This window comes from Indicator indicator, chromosome 22 (assembly GCF_027791375.1).
Source record: "Indicator indicator isolate 239-I01 chromosome 22, UM_Iind_1.1, whole genome shotgun sequence".
Taxonomy (NCBI): Eukaryota; Metazoa; Chordata; class Aves; order Piciformes; family Indicatoridae; genus Indicator; species Indicator indicator.
The window spans coordinates 2,976,442-3,002,276 of NC_072031.1; the positions used below are offsets into that span (position 1 = coordinate 2,976,442).

The window sequence follows — 25,835 nt, forward strand, 5'->3', positions numbered from 1 at the left end:
AGAACAACAATTGTTAATCACAGGATAAACAAAAGGCAAAAATTCAGATCACAATAATGAAGAAATCATCAGTTAACTGAAACAAATGGGCAGACCTACACAAGCATATTAGGTGTAACCTCAGCTAGGGTCCAGATATACCTAACTGCTATTGATAAAGCTGGCTGCTCATTTTTACCTTTGGACTCTCATTCAAGTTATTTTAATTTTCAGAAGTATTTTCTCATTCAGCATTGTCTTGTTAAAACTGAAAACTTCCAAAATTCAGGGATTCTTTCAGAGATTGTGGGAAGCTTGGTGCACACCGACTGTGCTCACTTATTTTAATAGTGCAGAACTTTTGTGCAACAATTCACTTCTTTTAGGAGTGCCTGACTGCCATGGAACAACCAGAGAGATCAGCATGACTGCTAACAAAGATTGCAATGAAAACCCCAATTCCTTGTTCCTACTATAGCAAGAACTTTGTCTTGGCAGAATCTGCATCTTCAGCGCTCAATAAATACAGCAGTTATAAAGATGTACTATTTCTGTATCTGGGCAGAAACATTTTAGCAGAGCAAGGATTTTGTTTGCTGACTTCTCATGTAGGAAAGGAAGAAGATGCAACATTTTCTCAACTCTGCTAAGCTGGGCACTAAAAACAACAGCCAGTAACAGCAGCATTAGCTCCTCTAACACAGCAAGTCAGAGGACATGCACAGATTTAGCACAGCAAAGCTTCTCATGCAGGACTTCACAGAGATCTGGTTGTTAACAAGCCTCGAGCTTCAAGTTGTTGAACTTCAAAACAGTTTTAAAATTAACTACCTGCTGTGATTCTATTCTCTTGCTGCACTGTAGACTTCAAAGCTACAGGTTACAGAGAGCTTAGAATTTATAAATTACCATTATAAGGAGCAACCTTTTTCTGTGGCAAATAAAGCTTCTTTTTCTCTAGTTATAGCATGTAAAAGACAAAAAAGTGTATCAGTCCAAACCTCATAGAGGATAAGGTTAGTTTCTCGTGGAAATCCTGCTCTGTCACACATAACTGGAAGCAAGTCACCTATTAGAGAAGAAAAGGAATGTGAAATGGCACTTCAACAGTTAGTGAGATCTCCTGCAACAAGAAGAGAACCTGCTTTTCTACCCTGGATAATTGTTTGAAAATGCCTAAGAAAGAGAGTCTTCCAGGTTAGAGCTTCCCTTACTGACACGTTCAACCCAGAGACAGACTTTATGGTTGCCTTCTACTTCATCTCAACAAGAGTAAAATGTGCAAGGTCACTGAAGATCAGAGATGAAATAACATTGCTCTTTCCTGAGAAAAAAAATTAGCCAGTTGAAAAAAACCCAAACACACACAAACATAATAAACCCCAAGAAAGACAGCTAAAATACAAAATTAGATTGCATGTAGAAGTCAACAAAATGAGACATTCAAGATAACAGTCAAACTATTTTTACTCAGTGGACAGTTGCTGAATTCTTCAAATGGACCCCCACAAAAAACAACGCTCACACCCAGTTCCATCTAAGCAGCTGCTCTCAGGCTACCAGAGTGAAAAGTTGTAGAAGAGAACTTGAAATCCAAGGATAAAGCCAATCTGGAGAGCCTTACAGAAAGTCCAAAACAGTTGTTTACATTCAGGAACACCTGGGGAATGCAGCAAACCTGTAACAAAAATTTAACTGGCAGCCAATGGTGTAATTAAAGGCAAGTTCCTCAGCCTCACAGAAAGTTTTTTTCTCTGTATTGTGCCAGTAAAACCGTCAGGGGTTGGGAGAAATCAGAACTTCTTTCTGTGGCCTACCTTTGCTTTCAGTGCTAAAACTAATTTTAAAAGTAAAAACAGTAAGGCAATGCCATCTGTCGTCTTCATAATAATGTAAAGGAATGCTAAACTCACGTATTTTACAGGATATAGGTGTGTAGATATGTCCACAATAATTCAAACTCCGACTCTTCGGGTCATACATCTTCAGAAACAACATCACATCATCTACAAATCAAGAAACCAGAGTTAATTTCAGAAAGTTGCTTGGGCTATGTTGAGAGATACTGCCCACTAACAAAGATATGTGTCTTTGATTTATTAATGTGATAAATGCCCTTAGAATATTCTTAAATGGTGAATGGTAAGTCAGCTTTACGTAAAAATTTATTTATTTAGTGATTCTAACAACATGTGAAACATCTTCCACTTGAAGAGAGAATGATGAAAGGAGGGAAAAACTGCACGAGAAAAAAATAATGTCAGCAGTGGTACAATGTCAGCATTGACAATGTTTGCTGAGACACATCCTAAAAACAAGCATTTTTTAATAATTTAGGATATAAGCTTACGATCTTTATCAAACTTGGGTAATGTTGCTCCAGTAGCAGCCATCTCTGGATCTACTGTTTCCAAAAATATTGTCCATGGATTTTCATTGTCACTGAGCTCAATCATCTATGTAAAAAAACACATAAGGAAAAAAAAAGTCTCTGGAGAAAGTAATACAAGCTGATATCTGCATTTTCATCAGATACAGGACCTTTATGACATTCTATTACTGGGAGAGTTTTTTAAGTTGTGTTAATGGCAGGAAGTTGATGTTTATTAAGAAAAACTACAACAGGTCTTAACACCAACACAGTATTTTAATGTGCCCAGTTCTGGTGGACATAAGGAGGACAGAGAGATGTTGGAGTCCAAAGGAGAGCCATAAAGATGATCCAAGGGCTGGAACACCTCTGCTATGAAAATAGGCTGAGGAAGCTGGAGTTGTTCAGCCAGGAGAAGACAAGACTCAGGACAGGGACCTTAGAGCTGCCTTCCAGTAACCTGAAGGGATCCTACAGGAAGGCTGGAGGACTTTTCATACGGGTGCCTAGCAATAAGACAAGAGGGAATGGTTTGAAGCTGAGGAATAATAAGCTTCAGTCCAAACCTAGGAAGAATTCTTCAGTATGAGGATGGTGAGAGTCTGGAATAGTTTGCCCAGGGAGGCTGTGAATGCCTCCTCCCTGTTGGTATTCAAGGCCAGGCTGACAGGCATCCCTTCCCATGGCAGGGAAGTTGAAGTAGATGACCTCTGAGGTCCCTTCCAACCTAAGCCATTCTTTGATTCTAGATTTTATTTTAAATGGACTTGTTTCCTTTTTACTTAGAAACTATCTCTACAGTACCTACAAGCAAGAAAATTACTTCACTTGAGAAGCAGCAAGACAATATAACCAATCAGTGTTTTCTGTGATATATAGATGCAATGTTTTACATTTTAAGCAACAGGTTTCATTAAATACAGGGTTTGCTCAAAAAAGGAGGATGCACACAGACATAGCTTTTGGTTGTGGAGTTCCCTTCTCTGGAGACTTCCAAAACCCATCTGGATGCATTCCTGTGCAGACTACCCTAGGTGATCATGCTTTGGCAGGGGGATTGGAGCTGATGATCTCCTTGAGGTCCCTTCCAGCCTCTGATATACTGTGATACTGTGAAATCTAACATAAAACTCCTGATGATGCTTTTTTCCATGGAAGGTAAATCATGCATCAAACTCCTCCTTCCTCTTCAAATCAGTCCACTAAATCTGAGGTCTTCTCAGTAAGACACTTTACCAGATTTAGGTTAAATTAAAATCCTGATAAATCTGATGTCCCAAACTTTCAGATTTGCCAAGAAAAGTACAAATCATGGGTGATGTACAGAAATAATGTCCCCTGGCAGTGAGTATTTACCGTTTTATTGCCATCTGCTTCATTATCTAGCATTGCAGGTCTTTTTGTTCCATTACTTCTAGCTTGCATTGGCCATAATCTGATTTGATCCTGGGGAAATCCCTAAAACAAATACAAATTGTGTCAGGAGACAACAAAACAAAAGGCTAAGATACTTTTATTAAACTCAAACAGATCTTCGCTTTTCCAAGGTCTAAATTACAGCTGCTGACAATACCTGGAGAAGATAAAGAACAAAAAGTAGCTATAATATAGTAAAATAAATGCACCCAGCTCCCCAGCTCCAGAACACTTACCATGGTTTGAGAGAGATTTTGAACAAATTCCGTAAGTGTGGAGTTTTTTAATACTTTGAAAATGGTGTATTTCACTTTTTCTTCGTCATACATGTCATTGCCTTGGTGACCACAGAACTGATCCTCTGCTACTATCTGAAAAAACACATTTAAAGATTACTCATATATTAGGATCATGTTAACTCAGCTGCACAATGCTGCTTTGCTATGCAACATCACTGCCTGCCTGAATAGTGGCACACTAACACCATTGGTGTTCTCATGAAGAAAATTTGCAAGTACACAGATTATAATGGAATGTTGAAATTGTGATTGATAGTCAAATCAGTGCAATTAAAATACACTAATACTTACAAATCCTGAACCATTAAAGACCAGTCACACTTAGATCTCAATCTTGGAAACATGTTCTAGGCAATCTTGGCACTTCAATAAAGGCTACATAATTATTTTACTGGTATGATGCAAGGAGGTTGGCCTAAAATGTTTCATGTATCTCCCACAGCGCTCATCCTCTCTTTGGTAATGAAGACAAATGGTGCAACTCTGCCAGCCTCTCCACTGAAAGCAGCTCTAGTGTAAATGCAGTATAGAACAAACTAAAGTTCACTGCTATCTCTACTTGGGAACACCAGAAAGGAAATGCAAGGAAACTCAGAGGCAAATGGGTTCTATTTTCTTGTGCCAGATGGGCTCTGGAAGAAGCCATAAACAGGGTTCCTTAAGGCGATTCATAACAATCTAGTCCATCTGGCTTTTCCAAAAAGATAATTGCAAATATAAGCACTCTCTCCTTCTGCTTCCACTTGATGAGCTCAGCTTGGCAGTAGTCCAGGCTTGCAGCCTATGGCTAGATACATTCTAATTTTAGAAAATAATTCCTGAAGGAGATAAAAGTACAGTGGCATGGCAGCCATTTGAAATAACTTGGTCCCCTTCCTTTCACCTGAACTCACCAATTTTACTTACAAGCACAGAACTCTACAGTAAACAGAAGTCCCCATAACATAGAGTACTGTTTGTTTCATTAGGGTTTACTACATATGTAAATATACTTACAAGCACTAAAACCCATAATTTCACTTCAAACACTACTTCCAAACACAAATTTAAAAGACATTAAAATCAAGGTTTGTCTTGGGTGGCTTAACGTTCTGAGTTTTAATGACACGGTTGTTCCAACTTTATCCATTTCAAAAGCTGACCTGCACTTGCATATAGAGGTGAGCTTCTTGCCTCTCCTTCCTCTTCTGGGCTTCTATCCTCTTCTCTTCTTGTAGCCTTTCTACAAGTTGCTGAGGAATATCATGGTCTGTGACAGGCTGCAAAACTTCACCTACAAAGCAGATTTTGTGATGTCATTCCAAGATTTACATCAAACAGGGTTTTCTTCATATGCAGTTGAATTTTCTCTGATTTGAAGTCAAAACTAGGCTTTTTCATGTCTTAATTAGAAACATGGTTTGATATCATCATGTTTTGGCAAAAGAAGCATTTTCTATCCTGAGCCAAAATGTACTGCTTCCATGAAATATGTATCAGCCTTCTGAATTAAATATTCATTCCAGGATTAAAAAAATATTTACCACCACTCAACAGAGCTACATAGAATCACAGAATGTTAGGGGTTGGAAGGGACATCAAAGGATCATCTAGTCCAACCCCACTGCCAAAGCAGGAACACCTAGGAGAGGCTGCACAGGAACACATCCAGGCAGATTTTGAAAGTCTCCAGAGAAGGAGACTCTATCATCTCTTTGGGCAGCCTGTTCCAGGGCTCTATCACCCTCACTATGAAGAAACATCTCCTCATGCTGAGGTGGATCTTCCTGCATTCTAGCTCTTATCTGTTGTTCCTTATCCTATCCCTGGGCACCACTGAAGAGCCTGGCACCTTCATCCAGACACCCCCCATCAGGTATTTCTAGACATTAATAACCTCCCCCACTCAGCCTTCTCAAGACTAAACACGTAGAGCTACATATTTATAATCAATTGCATTCAGTTTCCTTCACTGTAGTTCACTGATTTCTCCATCCCATAAAGCACTTTGCAGACACACAGTCCTGCCTCACTGTGCTAAGGCACACCACCACGAGGTTAAGCACATACCTGAAGAGTGAAAGGCTGGCTGATCCCATGGAACCTATAATCAATTCTAACTATAACTAAGGAAGCCTCTTTGTGTAGGAAGACTGTCAACAATTCAGAAGTAAAACACAGCCCTCAAGCCCTGTAATTCTATCTAACTTGGAACACAGGCAGAGCATACATACTCAGTTTTGACTCCCTGATGTAAACCAACATGTAGGCATTCGTACAGTGCCGTACAGATAAGTCATCGTCGTGACCTCCGTAGTTGTGTTCAATCGCTTCCTCCTTCGTGCATCTCGATACAACATCGTCATCAAACTTACACCACTGGAGGGAAAACGTTACAGCATTTTACACACAAAAACATGGTCTTGAATGATAAATTAAGCCTATTTCTGGCATGCCTTTCAGCTCTTTGAAGTAACTAAAATCGCTCTTCAAGCAGCATGCATCTAAAAAAAGCCCTAGTTCAGAATGATTTGTGCTACCTGCTACTTATGATCAGCATAAGGAAAGCCATAAATACCAAACCTTTACTGAAATAGTTGACTATTTTACACTGAATACCAAATCCCCATAATTATTCAAAGACCTTTTTCTTAAAACCATTATTCAAGTATCTAATATTCCTATATATATTGGACAATTGACCTTATTTATTGCAAACTAAAATAAAAAGCAGGGATGCATATCTGGTAATTGTACATTTCATTTACAGCAACTTGTAAATAGAAACAATAAAGCAAATTAAGAATGATAGACAAATTCCAATACAAATCTGACTTCTTACTCCTGTACACACAAAACCAGTCAACTCAAGGGAAGAGACACCTGACCTACAAATGTCCAATCCAATTAAGTCACCTAAACCTGTCACAGTGGGACATGCAAAGATGCCTCAGTGACTCAGAAGTTCAGTATTTGCCCATATTTTCTTCAGCATGAAGTCAGCCTACAGAAAACACTGGATAAGATCTCAACACATACAACATGGCACAACTGAAAGGATTCCCTCAGTTAGATGCCTTTTGCCAAAAGCCAACAGCAAAGATGAAGCTGCTCTTAAGACAAGGGATTCTTTAATGCCTCTAAGCACAAGCTCCTCCCAAGGAGCAAATGCTAGACGTGAGGGCTGTTGAGTTTTCTTTTTGTAAATACAAAGTAAGTTTCCCAAATGTGTCAGAATAGGCACCAAATGAAAGAGTATCAAGCCAAGAACTACATGGAAAAGTCAAATCCCTGTGTGATGAAGTGAGTGTGCCAGTACGCTCTTCTGCGAGGGAACAAACATTCCCAAGATTTGCCCATGATGAACACTGTGTATAGATAGTGCAAACCACAAATATGTTAAGGTGCTTTTCAATACTCACTTTGCCATCTCCCTTTGGATTCAAGTAAACAACGTAATGACCCCCATGGTTATCTCCACTGTGGACTAGAACTGCATGAAGAATGTAATTCGCAGGATCTTTAGGATCTGTTTTTTGCAAAAATTCATCTAGTGGCAACTGTTCAGGAAACTCAAACCTAGTTTTGAAAAGAATGAAGACAGCTGTAGTATTTGTAGCTAAGAAGCAGCATGCTATTATGCAGGGCATCTCTACTCATTCCTAAAGAAAGTTATAAATGAGATAGTTGTCACAACGCCATTTCTATCCAGGACATACTGCAGACAATGGTTAAGATTTTACAGTGTTTGAATACAGAGCAAGACTAATCTTCATAAGCACCTTTGAAAAAATATGGCCTCAGTAACAAGGGTAAGAGTACTTTAACTATTGAAATAGTGCTGGTTTGGATTCACTGTGGCAAGGGAACAGTTCAAAACCTGCTGTTTTCTAGTACCCAAATACAGCTTTTTCTAGCACTGGACTGAAATGTCTTCAAGCACTGCAGTCTCACCTTGGCAAGACTGAAATCACTGAGATACAGATTTAGGTTACAACCAACAACTTAACTCCTTGAGAAAATATCAGCCTTTACTTGAAATGAGTGGGCAATTGATGAAGAGAAAGCAGAGGACTACTTATTTGTCCTACTTACTCTCATGGTAGCCTGTGGGTATGTACCAACATTCACACATAATGTTCCATAAAGCATTAAAAGATGCTTTCGCTTGTTTCACATTAAAAAAATAAGTAAAAATCTATGAATACCTATTTGAGTACTCAATTTGTCATTCAGAAACTTAACATTCAGTTGGAGCACGTTTGAGGACCTCCACCATAAGTGACTGTACACAGCCTCCTCTTGGAGTTGAAGCAAAAATGGGATTCTGGCAAATTATTTAGGTAAAATATATTAATGGGTCCAAATTGTACAATGACTAAAAGAACCCCAAACAACTTACCTATCATTTATCTTGATGTTTTGGTCAGTCTGAGGATCATACATAAATCTCATGAGCTGTAAGTGTAATACTGGTGGCAATGTCAAGAACTTCACACCCTTCTCTGCCTCCTGGTCAGTTTGAAGGAAATAGAAGGTTTAAATTGCAGGAGTTGTAGCAATTCAAAATACTTATTTGCTGCAGAGACGTTTCCTATGGACTTTTGTTTTATAGGTTTGACAACACAAGGTGCACAAAGAATGATTTGAAACGTGGGTGGAACTTAACTATCTTAGGGCTGCACCAACCTTCCCATGAGCTGCTCCAGTAACATGTTCAAGAACTCAGTTCATTTAAATTTAGGTCGTTCATACAAAGACGTGTGAATGCCTCACTGCACTAAGAGCAAGTTACCTGTATAAATAAAATTGAAAGGGAATATGGAGGCAAACTACTGGTTTTTGATCAATTAAGAAATTGGTGGTCATCATATCCTGCCAGCAAGTTTTTGGCTGCCATGCTGTACCTTCTTAAGAGCAACTAAAGAACATGTGGAACACTGCTGACAAAACCTGATATATAGACACTGCAAAAGTAAGCTTCACAGAATCCTAGAATGGCTTAGGTTGGAAGAGACATTAGACATGGTCTACTCCAACCTCCCTGCCATGGGCAGGGAGGCCTCTTAATTAGACTCAACTGCTCAAGGCCGACCAGGTTCTTACACAGTGGGTGCAACAAAAAGTGCAGCTGAATAGCTCACAAATGTGCACTCAAATGTTTAAAATTCCAAAGGTTCATTTGGCATTCTTGTTTATGATACAGAAATGCTCTCTCTAAAGTTACTTTTAGAGCTATGCCACTTTTTTGTGAGACACATAGGAGAGCAGACCATCTTAAGAAGGACACACAGCTGTTGGAGTGAGTCCACAGGAAGCACACAAAGATGATCCAAGGGCTGAAGCACCTCTGCTATGAGGATAGGCTGAGGGAGTTGGGGTGGTTCAGCCTACAGAAGACCATCGGGGGACCTTAGAGCTGCCTTCCACTATCTGAAGGGATCCTACAGGAAGGCTGGAGGGGGACTTTTCATAAGGGTATCCAGCAATAAGAGAAGGGGGAATGGTTTCAAGATGAGGGAGCATAGACTGGAGCTTCAGAAGAAGATCCTCAGTACAAGGGTGGTAAGGGTCCAGAAGGCTGCTCAAGGAGGTTGTGGATGCCTCCTCCCTGGGAGTGTTCTAGGCCAGATTAGATGAGGCCTTGAGCAGCCAAGCCTAATTGAGACGTGTCCCTGCCCATGGTAGGGAGGTTGGAACACATGATCTCTGAAGTCCCTTCCAACCTAAGCCATTCTATGGTTCTTAGGCCTGAGATCAGTAGAGATGTTAACTACTCGAGTCCCTAAAACACTTACTGGTATAAAACTCACTGCTCCTTAGATTGCTTTAAAATCCAACCTCCATTTTAAGAAACCTAACAGCAATTAAGAGGAGCTTAATTGCTTGCCTAAGGGGGAAAAAAAAAAATCACTACATTCCATTGATACAACCTAGAATGGGGTTTGTATCACTTTTTGACTACCAAAACTTTGTAAAGTCATTTTATGAGGGATACAGAAATGAAATCAAATAAAAATACCTGCAAACCATGTTCTCCTGCATCATATTTGTTATCACCATCCAACTGTTCCACTGCAACGTAGTCAATGAAGGACTCAAAAACTAAATGAAAAGAAGGTTTGTGAATTGTAGAGAAGGTTCACTCTAGCCTGGTTGCTTAACAATGTATTAATCAAATAAATTAGCAAGACATGAGACTATGTTTGAATACTTCTGTCTTCACTCTAAAAAGCCTCTCTATTGTTTAGGAATGTCAAGAAAAGCATCAGATCATAAGGGCATACATAACAACAGCAATAGATTTTAAAACCACACAGGTTCAACTGTCTGCCAAATCTCCTGGTCTCACTTTGCATCTGTTAAGTATCAAGCTAAATGACTTTGCCTGCTGGACTCTTACGTGTCCTTTTTAGAGTGTCATATGCCAAGCACTTGGTAAAGTGATAAAAGACCACTCTGATTAGTTCTTAATGCTATTTGCTTATTACTAAGGTCAGGTCTGAACGAGAATCTATTTCCTCCAAGTTCACCCTCATACGTAAATTATAACCTACTGTTACTACCATGGCATGCTATGCACTTTTATGACACCTGAAAAACTCCTAACATTATGTCATAAGAGTCTTATGAAAAGAGATCAGTGAGAATTAAACAGGAAGGAGCAGGGAAGGAAAATGAGAGGAAAAAAAGTAACATAAGCAAAACCATTTTCTACAGAAGATGTTTTTGAAGGGGTGTCTTACAGCAGGGACACTGCAAAGTGCTGAGCACCAACAAACCCACTTGAAATCAACAGGCCAGCATGCTGAACTGCTTGATTGGTGCATCATAATGTATCACTTACTATTTTTCTTTCCCTTTATACTTAGCTGGATGTCATAATAATCTTCTATTCGTTCAGATCGATAGTCTACATGTTTGCATTGGATATAAGACTGTAAAGGAAAAAAAAAAAAAACAAACCCACAGAATTTCAATGTGTTCAAGAAACAGAGTTAATTTTTTTTTTAAAGTCTATTAAATACATACCACCATCTTCCCTCTGAACAATTTAGGAATAGTGCCTTCTACACATGTGCCTTTCATTTTATTTTCCACGTTATCAAGCAGCTGAAAGAGAAACAAGCTTTTACATTGGCCAAACTTGCAGGGTTGGAATTTATTCATCACACAGATAACTACTTCACTGATTAAACTCCTAAGTCACTTGCATTAAAGTGAAATGTTAGCTTATTCATACTGGCATTTTACTAGTCCTTTAAATATTCCTCTTCCTCCTGAAAACTGCACTGAGGACTACTCCAGCTTCCATTTGAGTCCCAAAAGAACCTGACAAATGTAACAATCTATTTGCATCTTCAAACCTGCATTTCTCCCCATGGATATACAAGGGCCACTAGCATACAGAATGTTAGGAGTTGGAAGTGCCAAAGCAAGATCACCTAGAGCAGGCCTCACAGGAACACATCCAGGAGGGTTTTGAAAGTCTCCAGAGAAGGAGACTCCCACAACCTCTCTGGGCAGCCTGCTCCACTGCTTCATCACCCTCACTGTAACAAAGTGTCCCCTCGTGTTGAGGTGGAACCTCCTGTGCTCCAGCTGGTACACATTGTTCCTTGTCCTATCACTGGGCACCACCAAAACAAGACATGCTGCCGCTCACCCCTCTGATATTTATAGACATTAAGCAGATCCCTTTCCAGCCTTCTCTTCTCAAGACGAAACAGCCCCGGGTCTTTCAGTCTCCGTTCACAGGAGAGATGTTTCAGTCCCTTCATCATTCTCATAGCTCTCCACTGGACTTTCTCCAGCAGATCCCAGTCTCTCTTGAGCTGGGGAGCCCAAAACCGCACGTAGTACTCTAGGTGTGGTCTCACCAGGGCAGAATAGAGGAGAACCCCCCCCCCGCCCCTCCTCCCCAGACCTACTGGACACACTTTTCTTGATGCACCCCAGGATACCATTGGCCCTCTTGGCCACAAGGGCACATTGCTGGCCCATGGATAGCTTGCTGTCTGCTAGGACTCCAAGGTCCTTCTCCATGGAGCTGCTTTCCAGCAGGACAACATTTAGTCTGTACTGGTACCTGGTGTTACTCCTCCCCATTTATTTTCAGCACCTTCCCTATGCTTGACAGATTCTTCACCCACAAAAGATCACAATCAATCCCATTCTTAAAATAAAGATAAATAAACCAAGGTAAAAACTCTGTCTTACAGAGCTAATTTAAACTAATCAGTTCCAGTATCACCGGACTGTTAGTAAATTACATTATATAGACACAGTAACAAGAGACAACACTAAGCATCAGAGCTCAGTAAGAAAAAGCAAAAACATACCACTCGACACAGCTCCTGGACATCATGTTGCATGAAGCTGTCTAAAGTCTCCCACCTTGGTAAGGCAAATGAATACAAAAATTAATGTATTAAGAAGACAACTTCCACCTCAAAACACATTTTTGTGGTTTCTTTGCAGGTCAAGAAGTTAATACATAGCAAGATGTAACAACTCTGAGATTTAGTACTGGGCGATGCACAGGGAGATTTCATTCTGTAGCCTTTACTTGGCAGGAAGAAGGGAAGGTGAACTTGGGGCACATTTTGGCAGCTGTTCAGTGCCCGCCTGCCTTCTTCCTCTCTAAATCTGGAGAGAGGGACCAGGAAGGCAGCTGTAGCCAGCCAAAGAGGCAATGGCCAGAGTGTTGCTAGCAGAAAAATTATTCCAGCCTACAGCCTAGTCTCAGTTAAAAAAAAATTACAAGAAAAGGGCTGGTATGCAATTCAGTGTTGTCAGAATTGTTTCTGCAACATGCTTCTAACAGTCTCTCTTCTGAGGGCCCTTCAGGTGGAGTCAAGTAGCGTTCAGGGATTATTTCATCACATGAAAGGAAGTAAATGGCTTTACAGGGAATATTGGCTCCTTTGTGCTCATCTAAACAGTGAATCCTATTCTCACAGTAACTCCAAGGACGAAAGGCATCAAGCCTCCTGAACTGTCCATGTGCAAACCCACTCATGTGAATGGAGGGCTGAGAGAGCAAGTCTCTAAATGTCTCGCAGCCAGTGTGGCACACTGCCACAAGGGTAGGCAGCACTACTGCATAAAACCTGGTTTAGTTTCAGCATGAAATATTTTCTTCTGTGCACTCTTTAACTTAAACTCAAGAATGCTTTTTAAGTCTATGACAACTCTTATTGCAACAGTCATCTCTGCTAACCATACAAAATAAGCCATGGTTGTTGTAGGCCCTGGCATCAGGTTCAAGCCTGGCCCTTGATGCCACAAGCCTGGAGGTAATCATGTACCAGTGACCAATACCAGCTGTAACTTCCACTCCCACTGTCTTCTCTGACTCACCACCACTGGCACACAGCAGCATTCTGCTCCCCAAAGTGTGCCAAAACTGGTGTGTGGGGGTGCACATTTAAATGAGCCAAATGACTTGCTGGATAATCAAGAATTGGAAACAACCTTCTGAGTCCTCAGGCTATACACACTAGTCAGCTTAAGGGACAAAAATCAAGAAAAATGTTCCATGCTAGTATTAGGTCCTTAAGGGTCCTTAAGACAATGGCATCACTTTCTACTCGAAGCCACTCTCAAACTCACAACACCCAGTAAAAAGTTCTGCTCTACACAACCTAGAGGCAGGTCTCACAAGGTTAGAAATATCTCTGATTTAATGTGGGAAGGAGTCAGGGGAAGACCAAATCTTCAAACAGTCAAAAATTCCTTCCCAAGAATGAAGACAGGCATGAACATGTTTTTAAATCTTGCTCTCAGGTACAAAAAAATCAAACATGTGCAACACCCTCAGGAAAGGTCTCTTCATGCTGTTGAAGATGACACAGTTGGGATCGAAGGTGAAGATGAAGTATTTATGATATCAACATGCCTTGCCAGTGTAACAGGACAGCAGGAGTGCTGATAAACTAAATATATAGTGTGCTAAGAGGAAAAGGGTATAACCAGGTAAAGACACAACACTGAGGACACCCATTTCAACTTAAGCTTCCCTCAAAGGTTGAGAAGGAAAGGTTACAAAGTCTTATGAGAATAGAACGCTACTATAGGCCTTTGCAGATAATGTGGTCTGGACACTAAGGAAGATGAAAAAGATGATACAAACTTTTTCACCTGTTTTTCAATAAAAATATCCTTGTCAATATTACTACAAAAGACCAGTCTACAAATATCGTAACACAAAGCAATGGAAAATACAACCAAATAGAACAGTTGTTGGTAAAATTCTACTCCATGTTTATCCAACAAGCAAAGAGAAAGCTTGTGAAAGTTACACTAATCTTAATCTTCTGTCCTAATCTGTGTATCAAACTAGGAAAAAAAAAAAAAAGAAAAAAGAAAACAAACACCAAACCCAAATCGTCCCTCTCAACACAACTATATTGTACAGTTCGAAGTCTGGGTGCTCTAGATTCTAAATTACACTCTGTAATATCATCTCACAGCAAGTATCACCAGACTGGAAAACATAGCTGGCATTGAACTGAACACTGAGCATAACTGAAAAGAGAAAGCCAGGCTTTCTGTAGAGAAAAAGAGTATGCTAGAATGAGGAAAATGCAAAGAATTATTTTGTATGTGTGCTCTGACACCTTCCTTCAACAAATTCTCCTTCTAAGCTTTAAATCACAAAACAGAATGGAGCCTTAAACATTTCTAAATTGTCCACAGGCAAAAATGTGTGCACCTTTGGGCCATGTTACAACAGCCAGCAGTGCAGACCTGACAATATGGAAATGCAGATCACTGCTATTTCTCTACACTTAACACAGACTTACATTTTAAGAAGAAAGAGCCATTAACAATACATGAACTACAACATCTCAACAATATACATAGTCCTAAATTTTACAGTCAAAAACATCACACAATTTTCAGGTAACAGGTAATTAAACCCCTGCTATTAACAGCCATACTTGACTGGGTACTGCTCCCTTCCCCCAAAAAAACCTGACTTTTGGATCAGCTGTCTTTAGTATTGACTACAAATAAAAACCTATCCAAGTAAACTAGGAAAAGTTAGCAATTAACGTAATGCTATGTTAACACTTTTCTGCACCTCTCTAAAAATAGCCTAATTTCAATAAAACCTTTTCAAATAAAAGCTTTATGAAGCCTGTAATTCCCCAAGAAATATCCCAATAAATATTTCTGAAACTTACCCAAAAGATTTCGTTAACTTTTTAGTTCCAACTGGTTTGTCACTATGTTGCAGCTCATAAAACACTCTTTGCAAGGCTAAAGGAACACTTTTGGATGAATCATCTCCTTCTGTGGGCATCATGTACACAGCCTGAAAAAGCATTTAGTTCAATTAGTATCTAAGGCAAATTTTATTGCTCATATTGTTTAATACATTCTTTCCTCTTCAGTGACTTCCTTCATAACACTCCATTTAATCATCATTGCAAAAGAGGCTGAAAAAATAAGCTCATCATGTAGTGTAAAAACAGTAATTGTCTGGAATGCCTCTTCTTAGAGCACAGTGGTTAGAAAGATGTGAACAACAGATTCCATCCATGCCTCTTTCATCTAAACAGTTCCCTTATTCCATCCTAGCAAAGTAAATGCACTAAAGTATTGAACACCTTCAAACAACTCATTACATCTGGTATGTCTACACAATCATCACAGCAGGACCAGGCTTTTCAAAATAACCTCACTTGTGTGCTGCAGCTTGGCCCTCCGCGAATATTGTCACCTACAGGGAAGAAAAAACCCAAACCACATGAAACTGCAAATGGCAACAAGTGAAGGAAACCAGAAATGGTCCACATGGAGAGAAGCCAGTTAGAGGAAGCTCCAAGATTGCTCAATAGATTCATTCCTACTTAACGTCACCGCCATCCAGCAAATAAAGAGCTTAACAATTCAATTCGCTGACTACACTGATCTGGGAGGGATTGAGAACAAAGAAATTACACAAATAGACCAAACAGGAATTAGGAGAATTCAACAGGCACTGAATGAGATTCACTTGTTTTAAAACTGTACACCAATATATCTAGAGAAAAATCACTGCAAAAAAAAAAAAAAAAGGATTTATGAGGAGATGCTCATTTAGAAAACAAACAGAAAAAGAAAACCCAGACAGGTCTGGAAGGAGATTAGGTAACAAGGCATGAAAAAAAGAAAAATTTCATTTCCCTATATGCAGATCAAAAGTAGAATTTCCAGTACATAGCTCAATTGTTGGGGAAACATTCATTGTTACATGAAAGCTCAGTACAGAGGTGATGGGAACCAGATGAGACAGACATTGGAAGAAAACAAAGCTGATACAAAAAGACCACAAATGAATGACACAATAAAAAGAAAGGAAGGAAGAATGAAAAAGGCAACAAAAGTTGTTAAGAATTCTGGCAGGCTAGTTTCCCACTCCATTTCAGTACAGCAACATGAATACTTAGAAGAATAACATTAATAAGAAACTATCATCAGAATAGCTACAGTATAATGATGAAGTAAAAGAAACTATTTTACTGAAATATTGAACAGTTTGATAAAGAAAGCAAACCCCTTATAGACAAGATAGAAAAACACCTTAGTCACTAATCAAATCAGATCCTTTGCACTTCATTTCTATTTGCTTTCCTCACATAATATCTGGACAATTAATTCCTTTCCTCCTATCTCTGAAGTCGTGACTGTTTATTTACAAATTACTACATGCCAGCTGCCACTGAACAAACCCAACAGTTTTAATTCTGAAATTCTACATGTGTTACTACAAACTAAACAGTCAACACATGGCCTTTCTTTGGTTCTTCATTCTGTGTAGCTAAGTAGTGTCTTCTCAAAGCTTGAGTGTTTCTCCAAGCTAAAACAAATGACTTTTCAAAAAGCATCCTTTACAGACCTTTATTTTTACACTTTACCCTCCAAAACTCTGAAAGCTTCATCTCAAGACCAAGGAATGGGGCGTTTTGATCCTTTGGAAGAAACCAGGATCTCTAATTTAACCCCTGAGAAATTCCCTCAGGAAATGAGCACAAAAGAGTGACAGGGACATGTATAGGCAATGACTTTAAGCAACAGACAGAGATATCAAGAATAGTTTAGATATTTACATGGTAAAAGATTGCTACAGATGACTTCAAGTAATGTGTTCAAGATTAAGACAATTACTTGAAGAAGGGAAGGTAATACTATGTATGAAATTCCAAAGCAAGGTAACATATTGGATAGCTTGAGGAGAGCCAGGGGAGGAAGAACTGTCCTGGGCCAGTATTTATGACTTTGGTAGAGCTATCTAAACATTCTGCAATGTTCTCATGACTTGCTGAGAATTTTTCAAAGAAACGAGCAAAGTGTTTTCAAATGGACTGGCTGGTGGCACAAACATCAGACATAGGAAGACTCCTGGAATATTGTCCAAGATCAAACCTGGCCCCATTTAGGAAGTTTCCTCTACCTCTTGCCTAGGTGGACTATATTTAAGTCACAAAGACACACTCTGAAGAGAAAGTTCCTTGGTTTTACCAGCTACCACTGCAGCCATCTGGTTGCTAATAAAGGGAGGTGTCATTTCAGGTAGCCAAGAACCTCCCATCTGTTGGCTGGAAACAGGGCAAAGAAGAAAGGACCTCTCCATTAGTCCCTGCCCATGCTTCACCAAAGTCTTACACTCCATAGGTATGTGCTTGGCTTTGCTTTATTGCTTTACCAGCTTCTCTGTTAACCAGTCTCTCAGTAACAGCAATAGAAATCATTACCTCTTCAAAGTCAGGAGGATTAAGAGCAACATGGAACTGGTGATAAGCAAACTGTGGACACTACACATTTTATTTTATTTGGCTTTAAGAGGAACAAGTTTTCACAAACTGAACACTGAAATGTCTTTTTCAGACAAGACAACTGCTGATTCTTCCTTATCTCTAATAATGACAAATGGGTATTAAAACTGTCTACAACTACCACTGGAGTCTGTTCTGACTCTAGGAGCTCTGAAAACCTCAAGAATGAGAAAAGAATTGGGCATTCCAGCTGATGTGCAGTAACATTTCCATACAGGAAGCTGTAGTTACCAGATAGTAAATCAAGCCTTCTCATATGGTCACCATGTAGATATTTACACTCCTTAAAAGCTGACATTTATTTGTGGGCTGAGGGAGAAGTGCAGGGGAATGCCTGAAAAGATTAGTTCACTTGAAACAAATCTGTATCACAAAAAGAATTTCTTCTTCACGGAACAAGATTACTTCATGGTACATATTGATTCAGTGACTACAAGACAGTCTTGAAAGGAACTACTCAATTGGATTAGATGTAGCTATTATAAAACCACATTTTTCTCTCAAGAGCAAAGTGAAGTTGTCCAAAAATCACAAAATGCACAAACATTATGAGTGCTGAGCAAAAAGAATAGACATTATAATGAATGATAAAATCATGCCTCTTGCAAAAAAAGGAACAGGTACATCATGTAAAACAAGTCAAGTATTCATTTCTTTTACATGGCATTGGTAAGATCTCAGTTACAGTCTACTGCAATTTGATGTGCTATTTTTTCCAGTGCTTCAGAGTAAGCAACACAGCGCAAAAGAGAAAAAAGAAATCCCAACTGGGACACTTGTAGGCAAGACTGATGTAAATAATGATAAGATGGTGGAAAAAAAATCAAGACAGTGGAAGGTAGGTACATTAAAAAGAGAAATTCTGAAGAAAAAGCTTAATGTAAACGTAACAACTGGTTCGGACAAGGGAAAGCTTAAGTCAGACAGTTCATTTTCATTAATAGAGACACAATAAGCACAGGAATGCACAGAAGGATCAATTAGGATCAGTGGGATGCTCAAAAAAACTGAATGGTGCCAAGTCACGTTTTTTCCTAAGGATATCCCCTTTTCCACATAGCCACCTTCAATGCCAAGTCATCATTTATGTTTTTATCCCATTAAGGCTACTGCACTGTTTTAAACTGATACATTATCTGGTGTATTTACCCATGGCTTTGGACAAGATACTTATTAAACTGGTATTAAAGTAGCTCTTCCTTCCAGCAAAGAAATAACATCTAGAGTAAATAAAAAACCCCACATAGATGAGGCAAACATGAAATGAAGTTGTTTGAACTACTGAAATTAGAATGCTTTCCACCACTACAAGAACATTAACCATAATAACAGAACCTTCAACTGCATAATAGAAATTAGCAGACTGAACAAATTAACTACAGAGGTCATACATGTTTGTCTTCTTACATTGTTTATGGGCTAAGAAGTCACAATTGATTTCTCAGTTTTGAGTGTTTCAAGAGAAGGAAATTACTTCTGTGTCTCATCTGCAAAAGGCAGAGTCAACCTTTCGCCCCCCACAATTTATAGCAATGGTAACTCATAACATAGTCCGAGAAATACCCCTCAAGCTCAGGTCTTCCCTGGGCACTCTGACTGCCTTCAATAAAAACAAAGGCTTATGCTCAAACTCTAAAAAGAAGCTTCCTGTGCTAAGCAATGAATAAGATGTGCATCAACATCTAAGTCACAACTTCTCTAAAAGTATGAAGGAGGCAAAAACAACATAGAGCTCTAATTTGAATAAATTTATACACATAACATATTGGATATTTCAATTAGCAATCACATTTTCTTTCACATACTAATTACCTTTCGTAGCTGATTTGTGAAAAATAAAGTCTGTAACAAACTGTTCATGTAACAAGTTGCTCCCTGGTTCTTCAAGCCAACGTATCCTGTGTGCTTCTTTGAATCCCACCTAGAAACAGTTAGTGGTTAAAACCAAAATGGTTCTGTATTCAATAAAAAGTATCCGCCCTACAGTAGTGCTGCTAGTAGGTATGAACTACTCTTCATGTCACTTAAAGTTCATGTAAACTACACTTCACTACTGCTTGCCAGTAACAACAGCCTCTGCAATTAATTGCTTTGTGATTTTGTTAAGCTTTCTTTTTCAAGATGTTCTATATGGCAGGGGAAAAAAATATATTATGGAACCCAGACATGTCCTGCTAAGGGCAAATCTGTATTTCAGTACAATCACTTTGTTTAGAAGTGACAAAGTACAAGAAAACCTCAGATGAGGCAGTTTTAAATAAACTGTAAACTAAGAGAAGTTAATTAGCAAAGCCAGCTGTAGGACGAGAAATGTGGAGGCTAGATTTGCACAGATGTTATATCACAAAACTGTACAAGTTCCACAACGTTATGCTGGCTAATGTGAATGGCAATTTAACCTAGAAACAAATCTATGTGACTAATGAAAAATATTGCCATCTGAGAATTCATCAGTCAAAGGTGACAGAGACAATGTCTCATGAGAGCTACAAATGTTAGTAACAGAAAATCCTTGAATAACCTCAAGCAACATTAAAGTATGAGAATTTCATCTTAAACCAATGATACTTACGCCACTCCGTGTGGAGCATCTGCTTGAACATAGACTTCAAAAGTAACTTTGTCCTCTTCTATAAAGCCTTTTTCAGGATCAGTAACTTCCTGTAAAACAGGAATGACAAACAAACATGAAAACTGGAGCTTGCAACGTGACTGTAGTGAAGCATCCAGTTAGATATCCCTTTTTAATTTACAAACTGAAGAAGAAAAATTGAAGGACATCAAGAAAGCTGTTTCTCAGCTTAATACAGTTCAATTCTTTTTTTCATATCTCAATCCAGGAAACTTGTTCCTGGCTTTTAAGATTTTGCAATACTATTTCAATTCCCTGTGGATAAAGAGAGCTGGTAATCAAAGACTCTGCTTCTTCTGGACAGTATTCCAGATAAAAAAATAAGGGCTCAACCTTTGAAACCTGTCTCAGTTCAAGATAAGCCTTAGTACTATTATTAGAGCATTCAATATCTGCACATGTACACAAAGAACACATGGAAATGCAAGAAAATCTATACTGCTTCAGAATGACACTGTCACACAGTGAAAGCAAAGAGCAAGCATTCAGATATGCAGCAAATAATAAGGGAATATTTAAATCACAATATAAATAAAAGCAATCTACAATAATTAAGTACAGAAATTTATAAGAAATTGAAAGAAAAAAAATCTACAGCAGTGACAGAAGAAAGTGACAGCTCAGGAAAAGCACTTTTCTATAGGTATCTCAGTATTCAGGAGTGCAAGCTCAAAAGTGCTCCCCTCTAGTAAGAGATTAATACACGTGCAGTAACTTACACTCCAGGCCATGAAGTTGGAGAAGCCCCAGTCATTTTCCTTATGAAAGAACAAGTGACTAATACGACGACTGAATGATTTTTCATCATCCTTGTAGTTTATTATCTTGAGAACTGCTTGTGCATGACAAGACCATGACCTATAAATACAGAAGAAATACTTGAAATTCAAAGCCAAGCTTTTTACAGTTGTTAATATATTTTTTTTTTGTTAAGAGATTTTTGGTACATTACTTTCATATGTAGGATTACTATTCATATAGGATTATTAATTTTTTTCTCCTTATTAGATATTAAGATTTGGTTAATTGTTATTGAGGTCATAAATACCCAGGGCTTTCTGAAGCCAAACTATGAATGTGAAGCTGGAATGAACACTTTATTAGGGAAATGGTGTTAAAATACTATCAAGCTATTGCAGGTAGCAATGGTTTAAGAAGCTAACTGCTCTCTGAAGCGAGCTATTTCTAATCTAATCCAGACGGATAGGCCAACTCAAACTAGTCTTGGTGTCTACACTGTGATAACTCAGGCTTTGGCTAAGGGAAAGAGGTTGGAGTTCTACTCTCCCTCCCTCAAGATAAACTCCCCAACATTCATTTTCTCAGCATCACTTCTTGATGATTGTTTATGTCTCACTTGAGTGATGAACTTGACTTAGGGTGAAGACTACCTCATACACTGCTCTGCCTCAGCTGCTAGCAGCTACCTGCTCACATGCTTTAAAGGACAGGACTTAATAGTCCAGCAGGGATACTGAAGCTCCAGGACCACTTCCATTTAAAATAAACCTAGAACTTTTCTCATGCCAAGACAACAGCCAAAGACTTCCCCTGAGCAATCAAACAGAAATACATCTAAACTCCACCACAAACTTGTAGCTACACAAGCTACATTTAGCTCCTCCCACAGAAAGGATGCTTTGGGATTTACAAAGGTAGGAGAAAAATGGGGACTCGAACCCTTGCAAGAATTCTTTTCTTTTGCAGGAAGCTTTTTTTTGTAGATGTCTGTATTTCTTGCAATAGAGATGAACTAGTATCAAATGAGGACTTGTACAATAATTTAAAGGGTCTTACGTGGAATCAGATTCAGCATTGCACTGCAGGAAGAAGCCTACACTTTTTTGGTGCGGTCTGTCTGGGTAGAGTCGTGGCATAACCATGATCTTCCATGGCAAATTCCGTACGAAGCAGGGAGGGCTGAGAACTGACTCGCTCAACCTGTTGAAGCGTTCGACTGTAAACTGAAATGTTGCTTCTGATCGCCAACTTGTATCTGTAACACACAAAATCAGCTGAAAATCCTGATGTGCTCTTCACTTCAAAATGCCATTTTCAAAAATCATGCAACTGGAGTTGTTCTTTATGCAGAAGCAACCACAAAAAAAACAACCCCAAAACTTGAGAGGCACTGAACTGCTAGGCAACTGAAGCATCAATTTTTTTCGTTGCACTGTAACACCATTCAGAAGAACCAAGCACTGAAACACATTCCTTTTGGATACTATTTTCTTAAATGATATCTTAGAACTAGAATTTGTTATCGCTGAAGTTCCTTCTAACACAGGAGGTACAGCAAGACAGAGACATCCAACACTTTACAACATAAATCACAGCCCACTAACTCTCCTTGTGTAGTGTCTTCACAGCCCAGTTTAAGTCAGCCCCTCGTGTGTATCAAGATGGGCAAAGGATTTTCACAATCTGTTCAACTGCCCTGTGGATACCAAGTCACTGTTCAGATGTTTTCTGCTTGCAACAGATGAACCTCACTGGCTGATTGTTGGGGTTTTATTTTAAAATCTCACACCAGTTTACTGAAGAATAGCTCAAGAGCAGGGAGGGTCCTTCACTCTTTGTGGTATGTAAAAATCAAAGAATTTTAGTGCTCCAAAACAAAGTTAAACAAGACTTTTTTTTTTTTAATAGCTTATTCTGACACACACAATTAAACTAATTTTGCCTTCTTCCCACATCCCCACTTCCTCATATACCACAATCTGTTCTGCTTCTGTTGTACACAGCTATAACAAGGTGCTGGAGACTGCAACAGCTTCAGGAAGGCACACGGCTGGGTTCTCTTTATTGTGACATGCCTCACGTTGCATATGCTGAGGAAAAACCTACAGCTTATCCCAACAATTTTACAGGGCAGGCATGAAGTACAGAGTACACATAAGACATTCCCCTCCTTTTCCATGGTTCCAGCTTAACACCTGTGTAACATGCATAGCACCAGGGACTATGTTGAACCAATTTTTTAAAAACCAGGTTCACATTAAAAAGTGAAACTCCTTTGATAAGAGTGTGCAATGGTATGAAGATTACACATTGCAATACAAAAAATAAGCAAAATTTTGACCCCAACTGCCAGGGAGGTTTGACAGATTTCATTCTCCTCCTTTCTAAGACAGTTTTCTTTCCAAGTAGTTGTTCTGCCGATCCTGATCTTGGTAGCACAGCTGATCTTATTTGTGTATGGACTGACAGCCCTAAGAACTCCCCATTATCTCTTACAAGTAATAGCACTACAGTAGAAACCAGCTTTTCTCTCTCCTCTACAACTGCAGTGACCTTTGTGCTACCCAGTGCTGTTAGAATCCTCACTAACAGAAGTTCACAGAGTTATTTTCTCCTCTTTTTTCCCCTCCTACATGTAAGTGTAGCTAACCAGTAGTCTACCACCTGCCTACAAACTGTTCCCTACCTGTTTTACCTACTCACTTGTCTGTTGACAGAGAGCTGGTCTCCTTTTACCAAGAGCCAGACAAAGCTGCAGCCAGAGCAGCTCTACTCTCTCCAACTTCATTTGGAGGCAGAATCAATAAACTGGTAACTGCATTATGATTTAAAACTCAGCCTTGCACCACACCTAGCTCAAACCAGCTCCAGAACACCTCCCTGTTCACCATCAAAATCAGTACTTCTGGCCTCAGTCTAAGCTTCCAAAGAATGTGCCAACCAAGTTTGCTTTCTGCCTCCTTTGAAGCAGCAGCTTTCAGAGCATTTCAGTACAAGAATGCAGCAGCGCTGCTACGGTGTCAGCTAAATGCACAGCCCACGCAGCATCTGCAGAGGCTTCACAGAAAGTTTGCCTGGATTTCTGATTTCTTTTCAGGAAAGCTGGTGCATGAGAGCTCACCAGAGAAAGATACTCCTCAGTAAGATATTTGAGCAGTCACTAGTAACTACTCCACATAAATGCAGTCTCATAACATAGACCACCCCTAAAATAAAAGTTTCTTTAAAAATACAGAAGACAGCCCCTCAAAATGGCAACCTTCTTTTCCTTCCAGAAAACCTGTATTTTTAGCAAGTGTAATCAATTAAAATGTGAATTATACTTACAAAATGAAGCTTAAATAGCAAGTGTGATGAGTATCCTGAACATAAAACAAAATAAAAGCTTTTTTCCACCATCACAGACATATCCACCAGTTTCCAATAGAGGACTGCAGCTGGCAGCAGCACAAATTCAGCAGTGACTGGCAAGTAAGGCTCCTATAAGTCTCTTAACTACAACCCATCATGCATGATCCTGAGCCCAAAGTAAAATGAATAGACCCAGCTGACAATGCTTGCTGAGGTTTTTCTCACTGATGAGACGAATGTCACATTTAGCACCTTGATATGACAAAGATCCTTCAAACCAGAGATCTGAAAGCAGAATGTGATCCATTTTAAAACTGAAATACGTATTTAAGCTTTTATACCTTTGAGAAAAGCAGATTCCTTTACTCTTAGTAAATGTTGCTACCTTTAAAGTATACTAAGGTTATTAAAATATTCTGAACCTGAATTATTAATGGAGAAATTGGCTGAATATTCTATGAATATTTTAATAATGATCCAAATACGGCATGCAGGACTAGCATATGGCTAAGACTGATGCTTCCAAAAGCCTCCTAGCTGCTGCAATTCTTCACAGAAATAAGACTTTATTAGATAATTGCAAAGCTGTGAGTTTGTTTAGCTAGAGACCTTCTGTCTGAACTTGAACTTCTGAGAGAATTAATTCTGTGCGCTGTTGCAAATACTGATGCACTTGCCACCAAAATCTGATCAGAACCTTGATTTTATTATTTTTCACTTTATTTGCAGAAGCTGCTATTCAGCTCACAAAGCATGGTTCACAAAGTCATTTTCTGTACAAAGCATAGCACATTCCTTCAGCTGGTTCTTTTTAATTGCTAAGACATCATACATAGCAACAACAGCTTTTAGTCACACCAGCAGGGAGAACACAGCCTTATCTGAAAGTCCTGCTGGTGGTCTGCTGCTGTCCCTATTACTTCTTCACAATGCCTGTGGTTAGTTGCCTCGCAAAGGGGACAAGAGCTGCATTTTTTTCTAGTCTCAGTCACTGCTTTTTGTGCTAAGCAGGAAGAACAAAATCACCTCATAAGTTTCTTGAACTTAGACACTCAGCAGAAAGCTGGTTTCTGTGCAGCATCAAACTCTGATCCTACTCCTCACCTTTCACAGGAACCATTAAACTCACAGACTTTCACTGAGGAGGAATCTAAATTCTCTTCATGCACTCTATCAGCTCAGATTGATGCCTCTTGCTACAAACAGCAGCCAATGGAAAATGAAGCATGCTTATCCAAGAG

General features: G+C 39.2%; 1 protein-coding gene across 1 annotated transcript in view; it reads right to left on the reverse strand.

Annotated features, from left to right (window-relative positions):
- The window catches only part of USP7 (ubiquitin specific peptidase 7), a 72,679-nt gene that overhangs the window by 12,353 nt on the left and 34,491 nt on the right, over positions 1–25,835 (reverse strand). Inside the window, exons 3-20 of the mRNA XM_054391215.1 lie at positions 22,300–22,498; positions 21,222–21,360; positions 20,443–20,531; positions 19,683–19,791; positions 15,237–15,367; positions 12,387–12,441; positions 11,077–11,157; positions 10,892–10,982; positions 10,067–10,149; positions 8,447–8,556; positions 7,467–7,623; positions 6,279–6,423; positions 5,208–5,338; positions 4,003–4,137; positions 3,707–3,808; positions 2,330–2,435; positions 1,893–1,985; positions 981–1,048 (exon numbers count right to left, since the gene is read on the reverse strand). Of these exons, the coding sequence (XP_054247190.1) occupies positions 981–1,048; positions 1,893–1,985; positions 2,330–2,435; positions 3,707–3,808; positions 4,003–4,137; positions 5,208–5,338; positions 6,279–6,423; positions 7,467–7,623; positions 8,447–8,556; positions 10,067–10,149; positions 10,892–10,982; positions 11,077–11,157; positions 12,387–12,441; positions 15,237–15,367; positions 19,683–19,791; positions 20,443–20,531; positions 21,222–21,360; positions 22,300–22,498 (2,024 nt within the window). The remainder of the gene's footprint in view (positions 1–980; positions 1,049–1,892; positions 1,986–2,329; positions 2,436–3,706; positions 3,809–4,002; positions 4,138–5,207; positions 5,339–6,278; positions 6,424–7,466; positions 7,624–8,446; positions 8,557–10,066; positions 10,150–10,891; positions 10,983–11,076; positions 11,158–12,386; positions 12,442–15,236; positions 15,368–19,682; positions 19,792–20,442; positions 20,532–21,221; positions 21,361–22,299; positions 22,499–25,835) is intronic.